Below are 17,475 nucleotides of genomic sequence, written 5' to 3' on the forward strand. Positions count from 1 at the left end.
TCCACTCTGTGCCCTGGCGTGGTGGGGGGACCTGTTGGAATACTTGACCCTTGAGAAGGTTAAGTTCGAACTGAGGGGAAGCTCGGAGGGGTTTTACAAGTCATGGGCACTATTTATTATGCACTTTCAAGAACTGGATAACATCGAACATTAGTTGGGGGGGAGGGTGGGTGGGGTGTGGCAGTAGGGGGGCTGTGTATGTTAAAGATGGCTATGGGTAATCCCTGATTCCTTTTTTTTCTTTGTCATTTGTTTATGTTAACATGCAGGCTGATGTCTGGGCATGGTGGGAGGATGGGATCATTGTTACTGTTATGGGGTTTGAGATATTTGTTGTTGGTTATTGATTGTTGTTGGGTGTAAATTCGGGAGAAAAATTGTGAAAAAGGAGGAGAATAAAAATATTTAAAAAAAAGAAAATGAAACCTCTGAGGAGGAAATAATTAATTCTTGCAAATATTCTCATCTAACCCAGGCTGTGGCTGTATGAACTGGCCTGTTGAATTAATCAGTCCGAGGGAAGTCAAGGAAACCAAAACCCAGCAGAAACTGGAACAAAGAGAGACTTGCATTTGCATAGCACCTTTCATGACCAACTCAAAGCACTCAACAGGCAATGCAGTACTTTTGAAATGCAGTCGCTGTTGCAATGAATGGAAAGGTTCCGTCTCAAATGGATGACTGGAATAATGTTGTAATTTTATTTCAAATGCCTTTTTTTGTTGTTGCCGGATACTTAATTTAAATTGAGATTCCTCCCCCCCCCCCCCCCCCCCCCTCCCCCCCCCCCCCCCCCTCCATTAGTTGTGTTCCTTTAAGGGCCAGGTACATTTGGTTTACTGTCAACAACTTCAGGATTTTTAGAAAAGGTGAAGTGGGACAAAAAACACAAGCGAGGAAGGGACTCTGAGAAAACAACAGGAAACTGAAGATAATGAGAAGAAAGCTTGGGAAGAACAGCAGCAGATGTTATATCCGGAACAAAATGTTTTCCTACGTGCAAGAACTAAAGCAAAGCTAAGGAAATCCCCTCCACCACTGGCATCCTGTAATGTGATTTTACAGAAAAATTACTGCAAATGCTGGGAAATCTGAAATAATAGATTAAAAAAATATGATGTGGAGATGCCGGCGTTGGACTGGGGTGAGCACAATAAGAAGTCTTACAAGCCTTCCTCAGGTCAGGAGCAGTGCTCCGAAAGCTTGTGTTTGAAACAAACCTGTTGGACTTTAACCTGGTGTTATAAGACTTCTTACTGAAAAAAATATGGCCAGGGATATTTAGGTGTTGGCCCAGGATGGGATATCTGGTTCTTATTCAATGGCTATCTGGCTCTTATTCAATGACTGCCAACCTGGGGCAGCCAGAGGTTACTGGAGTTCATGGGCGGGGCTGGCTGGGCGGGGTCAGGGAGTGCGAGGCCCCGCCCGCCTTACGTCACCGCGGATTCACGTGACGCCGGAACGCGGTCGGCTGTTGGTGGAAGCCTGGGACGTGACGTCTTTCCGGTGTTTGTCGAACAGCCGCACTCCTTAGTTCGCTTCCGTGTGCTGGCCGCTGTGGTGGGCATTTCCGCGGGTAACGGCCCGGCCGGCGGAGGGGAGGAAAAAAAATAAAACGTAACTAATTATTGGCAGGAGGAAAGGAAAAGACAAGACGGCGAGAAGTGTAACGGCAGGAGGTGGAAGAGCGGACCGAGTAGGGACAGCAGCTGTTGAGGGAAGACGGACCGAGTAGGGACGACGGCAAAGCGGACCGAGTAGGGACGACGGCAAAGCGGACCGAGTAGGGACGACGGCAAAGCGGACCGAGTAGGGACGACGGCAAAGCGGACCGAGTAGGGACGACGGCAAAGCGGACCGAGTAGGGTGGAGTGTGTGGGTGCGGGACAGCATGGAGAGCAAGCTGGCGCCCAACGGGGACATCTACAGCACCGTCAACGGGTTCATGGAGAAGGCGCACTCTGAGGGCAAGGTGACGGCCAGGAAGAACGGCTTCGTGAAGTCGCCTTTCGCCCAGAACGGGAAGGTAAGGCAGCAGGGAGGCAATGTGTGTGCTAGACCTTACCTGAGCAGGTGTTTGGGGTTATTGAAGGTGAGGTTTGTGTGGTGGGGGGTAGGGTTATGCTTTCTGAGTATGTGTGGTGGGGCATAGGGTTATGCTTTGAGTATGTGGGATGTGTGCAGTGTTATTGCGAATGACCCACAGCTCCAGCCAAACCTCTTGAGAGAGCATTGGACAGTTCAGCTGACTGCAAAGAGGGTAAAGATAATAACTTGGCCTTGATTATTATAATGTTTGCGCTGTATAATTATCATTGTAGCTGCTTTTGTATTGCGTTGAGTGCAAATTTTTTGGGTGTGACTTTTCCCAGTAGTGTTGCACCTCAGACCAAACCGGCTAAAGCAATTTAGACAAGTTTTATGTCAAATGTTTTGCAAGTTAATCCGGAAGAAGCCAATGCTGTGGCTTTTTGCGAACAAAGCACTTTTGTCTAAATAATCTGGGTAATTTAAATATTAACTTTCACATAGTTGAAGTTTTCATAATTTAGTTTGTCTGTTTGCTCTTTGCTAGAGCAATTTTAAGTATCAATTTGGAGTACCCAATTCTCTTTTTTTTTCCACTTAAGGTCAATTTAGTGTGCCCAATCCACCTACCCTACGCATCTTTTGGTTGTGCGGGTGAGACCCATACAAACACGGGGAGAACGTGCAAACTCCCCACGGACAGTGACCCAGTGCTGGGATTGAACCCCGGTCCACGGTGCAATGAGGCAGTAGTGCCAGCCACTGTGCCATCATGCAGCCTGTAATCCCTTTGCTCTGTATCTGTCCATGATCTCTATATACAGCCTCAGTTAACCTTTTCAAGGAAAACAAATGCAGTCTATCTGATCTTTCCCAAGTAACTAAAATTGTCCATTCCTGTCAACAAAGGCATTGGAGAGGCTGCAGAAAATATTCACATGAGTGATTCTGGGATGAGAAACTTCAGTTACTTGAATAGATTGCAGGAACAGAGAAGTGGTAGAATATATGGGGAGAAACCTTCTGTTGGTGGAAGGATCGGGAACCAGAGGACATCTAGTTGAGGCAAATGGCAGAAGAGAGCCCTGGCAATGGCGACATGAGGAAGAACGTTTTCGCAGTGAGAGGTTATCATCTGGACAATAAGGGACACGTTCCTTTCTTAGCACCGTCTGAGTGTGGTGCAAAGCTGGTATGGACATGATGGGTCAAATAACCCCTCTTTGCACTGTAACTATTGTAATTCAGTGAAATCTTCTGTAGTCTGTTTAGCCTGAGCACAATTGTCCTGTAATGCAGTCATTAGATTGTGCAACTCTGGCCTAATTCTTTTATACAGTTCTAGCATTGCCTGCCTGCTTTTCTACTCTTGTCCTCTGCTAAGAAAGGAAAGTGTCCCTTATTGTCTTAACCAAATTTATACACTTAGAACATAGAACAGTACAGCACAGAACAGGCCCTTCAGCCCTCGATGTTGTGCCGAGCCATGATCACCCTACTCAAACCTACGTATCCACCCTATACCCGTAACCCAACAACCCCCCACTCCTTAACCTTACTTTTTAGGACACTACGGGCAAACTAACCAGCCCATCGATACCTTCCTACAGTCCACAGCGTTGTTCCTAACGATCAGTAACATGGCCAATTTTTGTGTCGCCTGCAAAATCCATGTGCATATAGTACATACAAACTACATGCATGTCTAAATCATTGATATACAATGATGAAAGCAAGGCATCCATAACTGAGCCCTTGTGTCGAAACAGAATTAACTGGCTGCCTGGAATTAAATCTTTACAATTCTCACTAATTGTGCTGTTGCATTGGTTAATAGTAAGTTACTCTGTCCTGCCACAACAACAGAACTCTGAAAGCCTCTAGATTTGAAACTACTTGTCTCCAAATGTTTCTCATTTAATTAGAGTTAATTATGTGTTTATTTACAGGCTAATAGTTCAGAACCAGCCCTCTTTGTGCCCTTTTAACCTCCAACAAATACAGCAATTGTTGCTGTCTCAGATTGGTGCACACTTTTGTCACTTGGCTAGACTACTGTAACAGATTTACTGATATGACCTTAATTGGTTCTGACACCATGCAGTGGATATTTGTATATTGAATATATAATTAAATGTGATGTCAGTCACCTGCAAGTGATGGTCGAGTGTGTGGGAATGCGACTCTTTGGATAGCTCTCTGAAAGACCTGGCGCAAGCACAAGGCCAAAGGATCTTATGCCACAGAAAGATCCGATTATATTTCCTTCCCACAAAGTTTTAAAAGTTGCATTATTCTGCTTGTGCGGGAGGGTTCTTTTTGTAGGTTATTGTTTCATGTTATTAGCCATTCTAATTTATGCTCGAGGTCTTTGCTCTATAATCTCTGTGCCCCAAATCCGACAAGTCTTAATGATGGTGGAAGAAAGTAATATTTCACTGCTTTTTGAATAGATTTTATTGCTTTTATGCCCAGCATATTGGGTTTCATTGCCATTTTTACTATTTTGGGATCTGGTGTCATGGAAACTCCATTGTATTTCTAGATGCTTCTAGTTCCTAGGGTGCTAACATCAACTAATTCAGTCCCTGTTTGAAATACTCTGTCTTTTAGGGCCTTGACTGTTGGGTAAATTTATTATTCATGCAGGTGCAGTATATTTGTGTTTATTGTTTAGGCAGAAAACGCAATGTTGACACTGATTCAGGAAGACCAGTTTCCCAATTCAGTTGCAAAGTTTCCTTTTATGGTTACTCCAGGTTCCATGTCTTGAGAATTGTATTTTTGTGTTTGTCAGAATTTAGTCATTCTAAAACTTGAAAAGGAGTCCTTAAAAGAAAATGCTCAAATGTAAACAAATTTTAAAATGGGGATGTGATAGTGTTACCAACCTTGACTAGAATTCGAGAATGATTGGTGACAATAGTTACACAACACACAGGCTTATAAAACATTTTAAAATTGCAAAAGAAATGGAGAATTGGAGAGACAGAGGTTCATACCTATTGTGAGCCAGTTGAGAAGTTGTTTCTCGTGAACAATTAATTCATTTTATTTCTTTATGTAATTGCACTCTTGTTCTGTGTACAGTTCTGCATTGTTTTTGTGCCCATAGTTCTTTGACACAGTTCAGTGTATTGTTATCCAATCTACATATCAGGTTGCTGAACTTGTTCTGTGATTGTATTGTGTGTGGTTATAATGCCGCACCCAGAAAATTTAGAAATAGTCCAGCCAATTATCGCACATCTTTCAAGTCTTGCATTAACTACTAAGATAGTATGAAACAGTTTCCAGGGAGTCTGGTTTTGTTTGTAAAATGAAACAATTTGTTCTTGAAGTAACAAAATAAAGCCGCTATGAGAAAGATTATTATGTGCAAAACTCTGTCTGGACTCGCGTTTAAAACACATTTTATGCTTGGTGACCAGCATGGCAGTGGTCAGATTTGATTTACAGTTGCCTTAATTCCGTATAATGTTTTGATTTTTGACTGATATTAAAAAGCTTATTGCTAAATTTTACCAATACAATACTGCTGTAGATTTGTGGAGCTGACCTGACCTGAAAACAATCTAAATGGAGACAACTTTGCTAGCTAATCTAAAGAATCAAATAACGAGAGTGGGAATTTGCCAGCATAGATTGGAATATATGTACAGTTAAAAATTCTATACTTCATGAGTATAAATATCTTTTAAATTTGTTCTGGAATGCACGTTCAGAAGTTACTAAGACTAAATTAATATTTCCATTGTGCACATGCCTAATTATAAGATCAGAGACTCCCAACGGGGTGATCAAGGCAATTACCAACTTACAACGGTAATATTAAAAAGTCCATTACAACTCGTCTCCAATAATTTAATGTAGATTTATCTGCCAATATCCATTTAGAAAATGAAGAAATCGTTTCAGTAAAGCAGTGATTTCCATTGCACATCATCAGGAATAAAGGCATTCATAGAATCCTAACATTATAGAAGTAGGCCACATGAGTCTGCACCAACCCCCTGATAACCACTGCATATGTGGCACCCTATCTAGGCCCAATCACCACCCTATCCCTGTAACCCACCTAACCGTTGAATACTTAAGGAATAATTTATCATGGCCAATCACCCTAATCTGCACATCTTTGGACAGTGGGAGGAAACCGGAACACCCGGGCAAAACTGGGCTGTGTTCACGACTCTCTGAAGTTGCTTGCGGTCTTGGGCCGAGCAGTTGCCATACCAGGCTGTGATGCAGCCAGATAGGATGCTTTCTATGGTGTATCTGTAAAAGTTGGTAAGAGTTAATGTGGACATGCCAAATTTCCTTAGCTTCCTGAGGAAGTATAGGCGCTGTTGTGTTTTCTTGTAGTGTCGACGAGGGTGGACCAGGACAGATTTTTGGCGATATGTACCCCAAGGAATATGAAGCTGCTAACCATCTCCACCTCAGCCCTGTTGATGCTGACAGGGGTGTGTACAGTACTTTGCTTCCTGAAGTCAATGACCAGCTCTTTATTTTTGCTGGCATTGAGGGAGAGATTGTTATCGCTGCACCACTCCACTAGATTCTCCAGCTCTCTCCTGTATTCTGACTCGTTGCTAGGGCCGCGCTTGCATATGGAGTGTATCCAGAAGCGCAGTGAGGTTTCCATGTTGGTGGATCGACACTGCAAACGATCATCTTCATGCTACAAGTGTAGGGAACTTTACCTTTCTTTCATAAATCTCACTAAGCCTTCAACACTGTCAACAGGACTCTAAGCATTTTGGGGAGAATTGACTCTCCATCAATGCTCTTCTACTTCATCCGCGAATGGAGCAGAGTTGTGTCCTAGCCCCTGCTTTGGTATTATCTGCTCCACACTCCTGCCCTTTGCCTTCCCTGCAAATTTGGAGATTTACCTGCATAATAGGTCTACAATCTGTCCAGCCTGAAAGTGAAGACAAAAACTACAGCAGCAGAGAACTCTGATACACTGATGCTGCGCTAGTAGCTCACCTGGAAACTCTGCCATATTGGATACACTGAGGGAGAAGTCAGAATGTCTAAATTACCTAATAGCACGTCTTTTGGTAGGAAACCGAAGCACCCGGAAGCAACCCACGCAGACACTGGGAAAATGTACAGACTCCGCACAGACGGTGACCCAAGATGGGAATCGATCCAGAGATCCTGGTGCCATAGTGCTAACCACTATGCTAATGTGCTGCCAATAACTCTGTTTAAAGCAGGAGATAATAGGCTCTGAGTTTGTGCTTAAATATTCTGGCAAAGATCATGCTCAGCTATTTCAACATTTTTAAGACGCACTCCTGTGGAATCGATACATCAAAGAAGATTGTAACCATACGTGGCTAATCCTCGGGATCCTGCATTCGTTTGCAATCTTGTTGGCATTCTTGAATATTCATAATTGATACCACAGGAATAGTGATATGAAAACCAACCATGAACATTGTATTCAGGTAAATAGTTGAAACATTAAGAAAACATCAAATTAACATGCCTGAGTGAATCTTTTGAGGCCCCATCTCCATATTTTGCTGTATAGATAATAGTATGTGGGTTTTTATAGTTCTGCAATTATTCAACTGAAAATTTGTATAAAATCACAAATGTCACAGTGGGACATTGTGAACTTGAATTGCTCTTCTGATTATTTTCTTCCTCCTCTCATGTGTTTCTCTTGCAAGGAGTCAAAGGACAAATAAGAGTAAAGCAATTGTGGGCAGTTTGTTCATTAGGGAATCATGGAATCTTTGAGTCGGGTACAAAGGTTTTTAAAAACCTTGCAACAAGTATCAGCTTGTCTCACTGCCTCCTGAGTGGCAAAGTTGGGGTTCAAACCTCATTCCCAACTTGAAGTTATTTTAAAAATAAATTTAGAGTACCCAATTTGTTTTTTCCAATTAAGGTAGCATAAGTGGATAGCACTGTGGCTTCACAGGGCCCCAGGTTGATTCCCCCGGGTCACTGTCTGTGCGGAGTCTGCTTGTTCTCCCGTGTCTGCGTGGGTTTCCTCCGGGAGCTCCGGTTTCCAACCACAGTAAAAAGATGTGGATTGGCCGTGATAAATTGCCCTTGGTGACCAAAAAGGTTAGGAGGGGTTCCGGGGATGGGGTGGAATGAGGGCTTAAGTGGGTCGGTGCAGACTCGATGGGCCAAATGGCCTCCTTCTGCACTGTATGCTCTATGTAAGGGGCAGTTTAGCATGGCAATCCACCTAACCTGCACATCTTTGGGTTGTAGGGGCGAAAGCCACGCAAACACGTAGATAATGTGAAAACTCCACACGGACAGTGACCCAGAGCCGGGATCGAACCTGAGACCAGTTTGTCATCACTAACACACTTCCCCCAAAAAGGCAAGTTCAAGAATTCCTGGTGACATCCATGATCAAAGCACTGGCACCTGATTGACTGTCGTCGTCCGATCCCGTGATCAAAAGGATTCACTCCTCACCAAAGTGATGACCAGTGCAGATGACTGCTGGACAAATCACTTGCTCATGCGCTCCTGTATGCCCACAAGTTCCAGTGGAAGATGAAGAAAAAAGATTGACTTTGAGCAGCTTCAGGAGCCAACCATGTGAGCAAACAATGCCTTCACCAAAATCTCCAAATCCTTCATTCTAATGGAGTGGAAGAAAACTGGAAAGAGCTGAAGACAGCCGTCGTCTCAAGCTCTGTAGAAACCATCTGCTACAAGACCAGGAAACACTAAGACTGGTTGGATGAGAATGGCCCCACCATTGAAAACTTCATGAAGAAGAAGAGAGCTCTCTGCACTGGCAAAACAACATCACCAGCAAGGCAAGATGAAGAACTCATGAAACAATGGTGAAATGAGGAAGCAGCTGCAACTCTTCGCCGACAGTCACGGCACCCGGGGCTGTTTCACTGCGACCAAAGCAATATATAGTCCCAACACTAGGCCTCAAACCGTTGCGGAGTAAGGATGGAACCCTTTTGGGCGACAGAGAAAACATCAGCATTCGATGGAGAGAACATTTCAAAGAACTCCAAAACCGTGATACACGACCGATCATAACCACCTCTCAGCACTTGCCTTCTCCCTGGCCTGTCGATTGGGGATGTGGTGGTGTAATATTATTGTCACTGGACTAGAAACCAGAAACCCAGGGTAATGCTGTGGGGACCTGGGTTCGAATTTGAAAATCTGGAATTAAAATTCTAATAACCGTGAAACCATTGCTGATTGTCATAAAAACACATCTGGTTCACTCATGTCCTTTCGGGAAGGAAAGCAGCTGTGACCCCAGACCCACAACAATGTGGTTGACTCTTAACTGCCCCCTCAAGGGCAATTAGGGATGGACAATAAATGTTGGCACAGCCAGCGATGCCCACGTCCCATGAACAAATAAAAAAAATAAATTTCAATCAGACTACGGCGACTTTACCTTGCCTGTAGTAATCATTTATAGTGACCAGTCTAGATCAGTTCCTGGTCGGTTTTAGTGGATATTTCACCTGATGAAAGGCACTAACCTTTTTTTAAATACATTTGAAGTACCTAGTGATATGGTTTACAAAAGTGTCACTGGTGTGGTAACGTACCTGCATCACTGAACCAATAACCGAGAGTCTTGAGAGATATGGGGCAGGAGTTCTAAAATCACCGTGGTCATTTTGAATCTGGCTTTTAAAATAACCGGAAAATAAAAGCTGGTAAAAATATAAATAGCCATGAAACTCTCGACTGTCCTCTTTTTAGGGGTAAATGGTTTACAAATGTCCTTGGGGAAGGAAACCTTTCATTTTTGCCTCATTGGCCGACATGTAACTCCAGTTAATTTTTAACTGCTCTCTGAAGTGACCGCGCAAACCCTTTCATTTGTACCACCACCTTCTCTGGATGATAAATGCCAGCCTTGCCAATGGTGCTGAGAATTAATTTAAAAAGTGGGGAAAAATTAAAGCCATTGTGCTAACAATCTGAGCAACATGTTGGGGAAGAGCACCTGAGCTGTTTGTGGCACAGTGCTGAGCATTATGGATCATGGGATCCGCAGTAGTTCCTCTGGGATTACTGCCTGATGATGATGATTTGTCATTTAGTCCTTTCTGTCTATTCCGGTGGCTGTGGGTGATTCCGAAATCCCATTGCACTATTTTGGAGTGGCTAACATTCCACCCTCTACCAACACCACCAAATTAACTAACCACGTGTTTCCTTGCTGGTGAGGTTGATATTGCTGAAAAGTGATATGTAAATTAAGGATTTTGCAGTGTTCCTAATGTATTGTGCTATAATGTATGCAGGTCCCATGTATTGGTGAAATTAAACATTGCAGGGTTTTCACTATGTATAACTAGCTTAAGGTCAGTTTTGAAAGCGCTCTCATTTCTAAATTGGTTAATTTGAGAGATTGTGCATAAGTCACTGTGCAAGCATTAGATGTGTGTTTGACATCACAAGAAACGCAGTGGTTCGATCCTTGATGGTGCTTTTTAAATAAACCACAAATGGTAATCCATTCCTGAGAATTTGTCCAGCATTTGTCCAGCATTTGTTATCTTTGAGAATGTGGTGTTGAGCCACAGCATTGAATGCAGCTGAGTGGCTTACAAGGACAATTTGGAAAGCAGTTAAAATTCAATCTCATGGCTATGGACCGGGAATTGCATGCAGGTCAGACTGGTTACAGAAGATGGACTTCCTTGCCTCAAAGATATTGGTGACCAGATATATTTTTATAACAATGAATCGTGGTCACTAATAACTGAATTTAAATTCCCCAGCTGCCATGGAGAGATCTGAACATCCAGAGCATTGGGCCAGGCCTCTAGATCACTAATCTCGTAATGCAGCCCCTCTGCTACCATACCCCTGATTGAGATTGTGGTATTTCAAGGAGTAAGTGGCTGTGATTACTGTGCAAACCTTAGAAAGCAATGGTGGGCAAATGAAACATACACAAGCAAGAAAACCCTATTGAAACTAGTGCAGCAAATTATCGAGGAGCTGAAAATGTGATTTTAACTTTGCAATGCTTGGAAAATTCTCACGTCTGATAAACATTGCACCTTTTGCAGTAAATTGCTTAAATTGAAAAAAATTAATCTGATTATTGTCAAGCATATATGGCGCCATTATCACCTGAACAGACCTAATTCTAATTAAACCAGTTTGTTCAATAATTGTACACTGTTAATTTTAGGTGCTGGTAACTAGAAGATTTGACTTGTACTTGCTCTGTATTGCAGTAAGCACCTGTCGATCTCTTGTAGATTATTGGCTAAACAATCAGTGCCCTCTGCAAGGAGAATTTATACAGGCTTTTTAAAAAAAAAAGTCAGTGTAGCTTTTTCACTAATTGGTGAATACCTTTTAGAATATTACTTTTAAAAGCTCATTAAAGTTTAGTCAAAAATTTTGTGTGAAAACAGCTTGTATTTTCTGTTTAGAGAATAGATGTCATTGCGTGAGGCAAGATGAGGGTGGCAAGTGATTGGATGACCCTTAACATATTCACGTCATACTCCCAAATTAACCTTTTTAAACCAAATTTATGTAACATGTCCTCATAATTTAACCCAATAAGGCTAGATATCATTCTGGTAAATTTGTATTTCATTCCCTCAAGTATTTTCCTGGGGTTTGGTGACTAAAACTGAATGCAATTCTCCAGATATGGTTTGAGCAAGATTCTCTGCAACTAATTATCACTTTCTTCTGTATTCCAACATCTTTGAGGTTAAGGACCAACATTCCATTCACTCTTTTTTGATTACTTTTGTACCTGTGCACTAGCCTTTAGTGATATGTTACATGCACATCTACATCCCTTTGTTCCTCTACTCTTCCTAGTTGCTCAGTATTAAATAAAATTCTGACTTGGATAATCCAAAGTGGATGACCTTGCGTTTCCCTGCATTGAACTCCCTCTACCGTAGCTTCCTCTATCTGTCGGTGTCCCTTTAACTTCTCAACATGATGAAGACCTGAGCTGTTGTTGTCCTTTGCCCCTGATCCAATCTCTACCACAGATTCCTAATGCTTCCAAGAGCAGTGCCTCAGGATCAACCACTTTGCAAGCATGCAATTGTGTTTAACCTTGTCTTAGTTTCTGGCCCCATGTACTCTGCTACAAGAACTGCCTACTTCTACTTCTGCTACATCGTGCTTCTTCCTTCATCGCTTTGTGTTCTCTGCTGAAACCCTCATGCGCACATGTCTGTCAGGGGTGTCCACACCATCACTGTAAACTTGATTTTGTACTAAATAGCTGTGCACATCCTACCTCATTTGATCCTATCTCATTTGTCTGTCTGCCTGAATTCATGTCCAAATATTAAAGTTAAAAATCATGATCCTTGTGTTTAAATCCATCTGTGGCCTTGTCCCACTCGGCAATATCCTACAGCTCTATAGCAGCAACTGCCCCTCTGCATTACATTCTTCTGACACCAGCCTTTTATCCATCTCTTCCCCTCACCTCGCTCACAGCAGCACTCAGTTCTTTCTCCCTGGTAGTCTATCCATTCATCTTTTGAAAAATCTTCTGACAGCCAAGACCTAAATATTAGTTGATCCTTCCCTGGTTCAGCATTCATTTTTCTTAAGCCTGTCTGTGAAGCTTCTTGGGGAAAGTCTATACAAGCTATATGAATGCAAGTTGTGATGCAGTTATATAATTAAATTAATCCTTTGAATAGTTATATTTCCGCTAAGGTTTTTATATGTACTTTGTAAAATTTGTTGTTCAATCTCATTGAAACTTCGAATACTGAGGCAGGCCAGTGCGGTAGCGCAGTGGGATAGCCCTGCTGCCTCACGGCGCTAAGGTCCCAGGTTCGATCCCGGCTCTGGGTCACTGTCCGTGTGGAGTTTACACATTCTCCCCATGTTTGCACGGCTTTCGCCCCCACAATCCAAAGATGTGCAGGCTAGCTGGATTGGCCATGCTAAATTGCCCTTTAATTGGAAAAATGAATTGGGTACTCTACATTTCAAAAAAAAAAAAAAAAAAAAAAATTTTTTTAAAGAATACCGAGAGGCCTAGATAGAGTGAACGTGGAGAGGATGTTTCCACCAGTAGAAGAAACTAGAACCCAAGGGCACTTCCTCAGACTGAAGGGACGACCCTTTAGAACAGAGATGAGGAATTTCTTTAGCCAGAGGGTGGTTCATAAGATATAGGAGCAGAATTACGCCATTCGACCCATCACATCTGCCATTCTATCATGTCTGATATGTACAGCCATGATAGAAGATTAATCTTAGCTGGCAGTGAATGGAATGAATTGTAATTGAAGGCGATGGGCTCATGTACAAATTGCTCCTAACTCTGCAGCCTTCTCCAGACATACTTTCCTACTCAATCTTCTGACTGTGGATTGCTTTGCATTCTCTTTACCTGTGCACATGAATCCACACACAACCATCGATAGTATTTCGGCCATCTTGACTTAATACCTGAATGCCGCCTCCTCCACTCACTTTCCTCCTAAAATTCATCCATCATCAACCAGCAGAACATCCTCGAATTATGGCAAGTAAACCAGTGATGTTTAATATCAACTTGTAGTGTTAAGATATTTGCATTGTGTGTTTCTTAACTCAGTCTCCGGTTCAGAGCAAATGGAGGAGGTGTTTTCCCACAGATGCAAATGTGTTAACTTGAAGTATTGTTGCAGAACATGTAGCATACCACTTGAGAGTTTTGTTGATCACCCGAAGGGACAAAAGTTAAAATGGGATACCCAAATGTGTCAATGAGAATCTGGATGGAGTGTGGTCCAGCAGTTTGGGAAAATGGCAGTGTGAAGTATTTTTGCCCTCAAATAGTGTCAGCCAAGTGGTAATATAGCTGTTTGAGTCGGGCGGTCATGAGGTCAAGTTCCACTCCAGAGGTTTGAACTTTAATCTAGGTTGACACTTCAGCCCAGAGCTCGGGAATGCTGCACTGTCAGGTGCTGTAATTCAGTTGAGACAAAATACAACGTATCCTGCAACACTTAGAACCTGCAACACTTAGAACCGGGGTTCTTCTGATGTGCTAGCTATCCCTCAATCAACCGCACAAATTATCTGGTCATGTATCTTATTGCTACTGTGTGCAAAGTAGCCGTTGCATTTTTCAACATTACTGCAATGACTTATTTATTTATTTTTTTTAATTTGGAGTATCCAATTCATTTTTTCCAATTAAGGGGCAATTTAGTGTGTGCAAACTCCACATGGACAATGACCCAGAGCTGGGATCGAACCTGGGATCTCGACGCCGTGAGACTGCAGTGCTATCACTGCGCCACCTTGTCTCCCCCCCCCCATTACTGCAATGACTACACTCAACAAAAAAAGTAATTAATTGGCTTTGAAATACTTTGGGTTGACCTGCTGTTGTGAAAAGTGCTATAAGAAGGTACATTATGGGCAGCACGGTGGCGCAGTGGTTAGCATTCTGCCTCACGACGCCGAGGTCCCAGATTTGATCCCGGCTCTGGGTCACTGTCCGTGTGGAGTTTGCACATTCTCCCCGTGTTTGCGTGGGTTTCGTCTCCACGATCCAAAGACGTGCAGGGTAGTTGGATTGGCCACGCTAAATTGCCCCTTAATTGGGAAAAAATTATTTGGGTACTCTAAATTTAAAAAAAAGGTATGTTATTTCCTAAGTGGAAGGGCTCCACTTAGTCTTTGTTGGCAGATCCTTTCTGTTGCAGCAAAAGAGCTATTATTGCGAGTAAATAGAGCTGGTTTGAACCTGCATAGGGAGTGTTCTTGGAAAAGATCATTAAACCTTGAAAATGCAGAATTTGAGCTGCGATACTTCAAGTTCCGTTACAATATGGTTGTTAATCCTTTGAGAGAAACTGAATTTATCACAGGTTCCAGGATATTCCAATGCATTTAGAAAACAATGAAACTTTTGAAGCAGTCACAGTTGTGTAATCAGATGCAGAAATTAATTTGTTCATCCAAGTATCCGCGATCGGCCAACTCCTGTTTCACAGCAGCAATCTTTTGCATCCAACTGAGAAGAGTTTAACATCTCATCTGACTGCAATGATGCAGTGTTCAGTGCAGTACTGAGGTGCCTGTAAGATTAGGTTGTGCTCAAATGTGGAATGGGGTGAGAAACCATAGACATCGCTGTCATCTGAACCAAGTTAACCCTTTGTCTGTCATAGTAAAGCAATTATTTGCACTGAAATAATAACAAAATGATGGAAAAGCTCAGCATGTCTGGCAGCATATGTGGAGAGAGAAACAGTTAATGTTTTGAGACCAGTATGACTCGGCGCTTGTCCACCACAATTCATGACTGGATGTGGCAGGACTGCAGAGCTTGAATCTGCCCCATTAACCTGCATAATCATTTGGCTATATTCGGCATACTGCTTCTGCTTTTTGGTTTGCAAGTTGTCCTGTGTTGCAGCTCCGCCAGGTTGATGCACAATATTTAGGTGCACTTGGTGCTGCCCTTGGCATGCCATCCTCCACTCCCCAACTAAAAGAAATGGCAAATCATGATGTCCTTTCATAAGCATCTTCTCTGTGGCCCCATATCTGGTTTAGCTCACTCAGCTAAATTGCTGGCTTTTAAAGCAGGCCAGCAGCACTGTTCGATTCCCGTACCAGCCTCCCCGGACAGGCGCCGGAATGTGGCGACTAGGGGCTTTTCACAGTAACTTCATTGAAGCCTACTTGTGACAATAAGCGATTTTCTTTTCATTTCATTTCATTTCATATCTATTTTGTGCATCTTTTCCCAATTTCTCTTCAGCGGTAACATCATTAACTTGCTAACTTTTAATCCCCTACCAGAATTCTTTGGATATTTTTCTCACTCTCTGAACCCTGTAATACCACAAAGAAATGTTACATTTCTGGTTGTCACTTTCAAAACACAAACACATTTGTATTAAAGAATGATCTGATATGCTTGTGAAAGTAGAGAATCCCAGATTTATATACAGCCCTTTTCTGTTCTTGGGGTGTCACAAAGCGCTTTGCAGCTATTGAAGTCATTTTGAAATGCAGGTGAACATGGCACACAATTCCTACACAACCAGATCCTGCAAACAACTGAAATTTGCTGCATTAGTGGTGGTGATTGAGCAATAAATGTTGAAGAATTCTCCTTTTTAAATGGTGCCATGGAATATTTTATGTCTGCCTGAGGGGGCAGATTGGGCCTTGCTTTAACAGCAGCTCTGACAGCACAGTACTTTGCGTATGTGCTCAAGTCTTGGGGTAGGTCTACCTACTGACACCATACTACTGTGGAGCGAGGCATAAAAGATGACCCTCGCGTCCTAAAATTAATATTTTAGTGTAAATTGACTCCTGATTTTTTGAGGCTTCAAAGATTGATTTATACACTGACACCTATTGTAGTTGTGGTTGGATTTGTCTTGTGTGATATCACTTCACCTTTTGTGTATTGGTGACAAATTTGTAAAATAATCATAACTCAAGAATGCAGAAACACAAGTAGGAGCAGGAGTAGAATATATGGTCAGCGGAGTCCGATCTGATCCACCGTTCAGTACGATCATTGCTGACCTTGCTAAATTTTCATCTTAATACCAATTCTTTGGTAACAAGACAACCCTAGGAAGCACTTATCGTTACTATCTTTTCTGATGCAAGTATACCCATCTTAAATGTGAAGACCAAAATGCACACAGTAGGTGTGGTCTCACCAAAACCCTGTACAATTTCAGCAAGACATCTATTATTCTACTCCAGCCCGCTTTTAATGAAGACCAATATGCTGTTTGCCTTCTTAATGTTTTTAAAATTTAGAGTACCCAATTCATTTTTTTTTCCAAATAAGGTGTAATTTAGCGTGGCCAATCCACCTAGCTTGCACATCTTTTGGGTTGTGGGGGCAAACACGGGGAGAATGTGCAAACTCCACACAGACAGTGACCCAGAGCCGGGATCGAACCTGGGACCTCGGCGCCGTGAGGCCGCAGTGCTAACTCACTGTGCTGCCTTGTTTGCCTTCCTAATTGCTTGCTGTACCTGTCTGCTAACTTAAAGGTTTCTTACCTTTTTTAAGATTCTGCTTTTCTGTTCTTGCGACCAAAATGGATAACATCAAATAACTTCAAATGTTATTTGATTGTCCTTTTGTTTCTACAAAAATGCCTTGAATAAAATATTTTTAAAAAAAATTATCATATTGCTGTTTTGGGGATTTTATGTAAATTGACCGCTGTATTTCCTGCACTGCAAGAGTTTAAAAAATAAATTTAAAGTTCCCAATTATTTTTTTCCAATGATAGGGCAATTTAGTGTGGCCAATCCACCCACCCTGTACATCTTATTTGGGTTGTGGGGCTGGGACCCACACAGATACTGGGAGAGTGAACCCGGGCTGGGAGTGAATCCGGGTCCTCGGAGTGTTTCAGAAGTACAGGGTGCATCATTGATTGCAAAGTTCTTTGGGATGTCTGACAGTCACTGTAT

At 42.4% G+C, this 17,475-nt stretch overlaps 1 protein-coding gene across 1 annotated transcript in view; it reads left to right on the plus strand.

The window, feature by feature from the left end:
• The first annotated feature begins 1,496 nt into the window (after positions 1-1,496).
• The window catches only part of sptlc2a (serine palmitoyltransferase, long chain base subunit 2a), a 135,641-nt gene continuing 119,662 nt past the window's right edge, over positions 1,497-17,475 (plus strand). Inside the window, exon 1 of the mRNA XM_038773825.1 lies at positions 1,497-2,029. Within this exon, the coding sequence (XP_038629753.1) occupies positions 1,895-2,029 (135 nt within the window). The 5' untranslated portion in view covers positions 1,497-1,894. The remainder of the gene's footprint in view (positions 2,030-17,475) is intronic.

Source organism: Scyliorhinus canicula, chromosome 2 (genome assembly GCF_902713615.1).
Source record: "Scyliorhinus canicula chromosome 2, sScyCan1.1, whole genome shotgun sequence".
Classification (NCBI taxonomy): domain Eukaryota; kingdom Metazoa; phylum Chordata; class Chondrichthyes; order Carcharhiniformes; family Scyliorhinidae; genus Scyliorhinus; species Scyliorhinus canicula.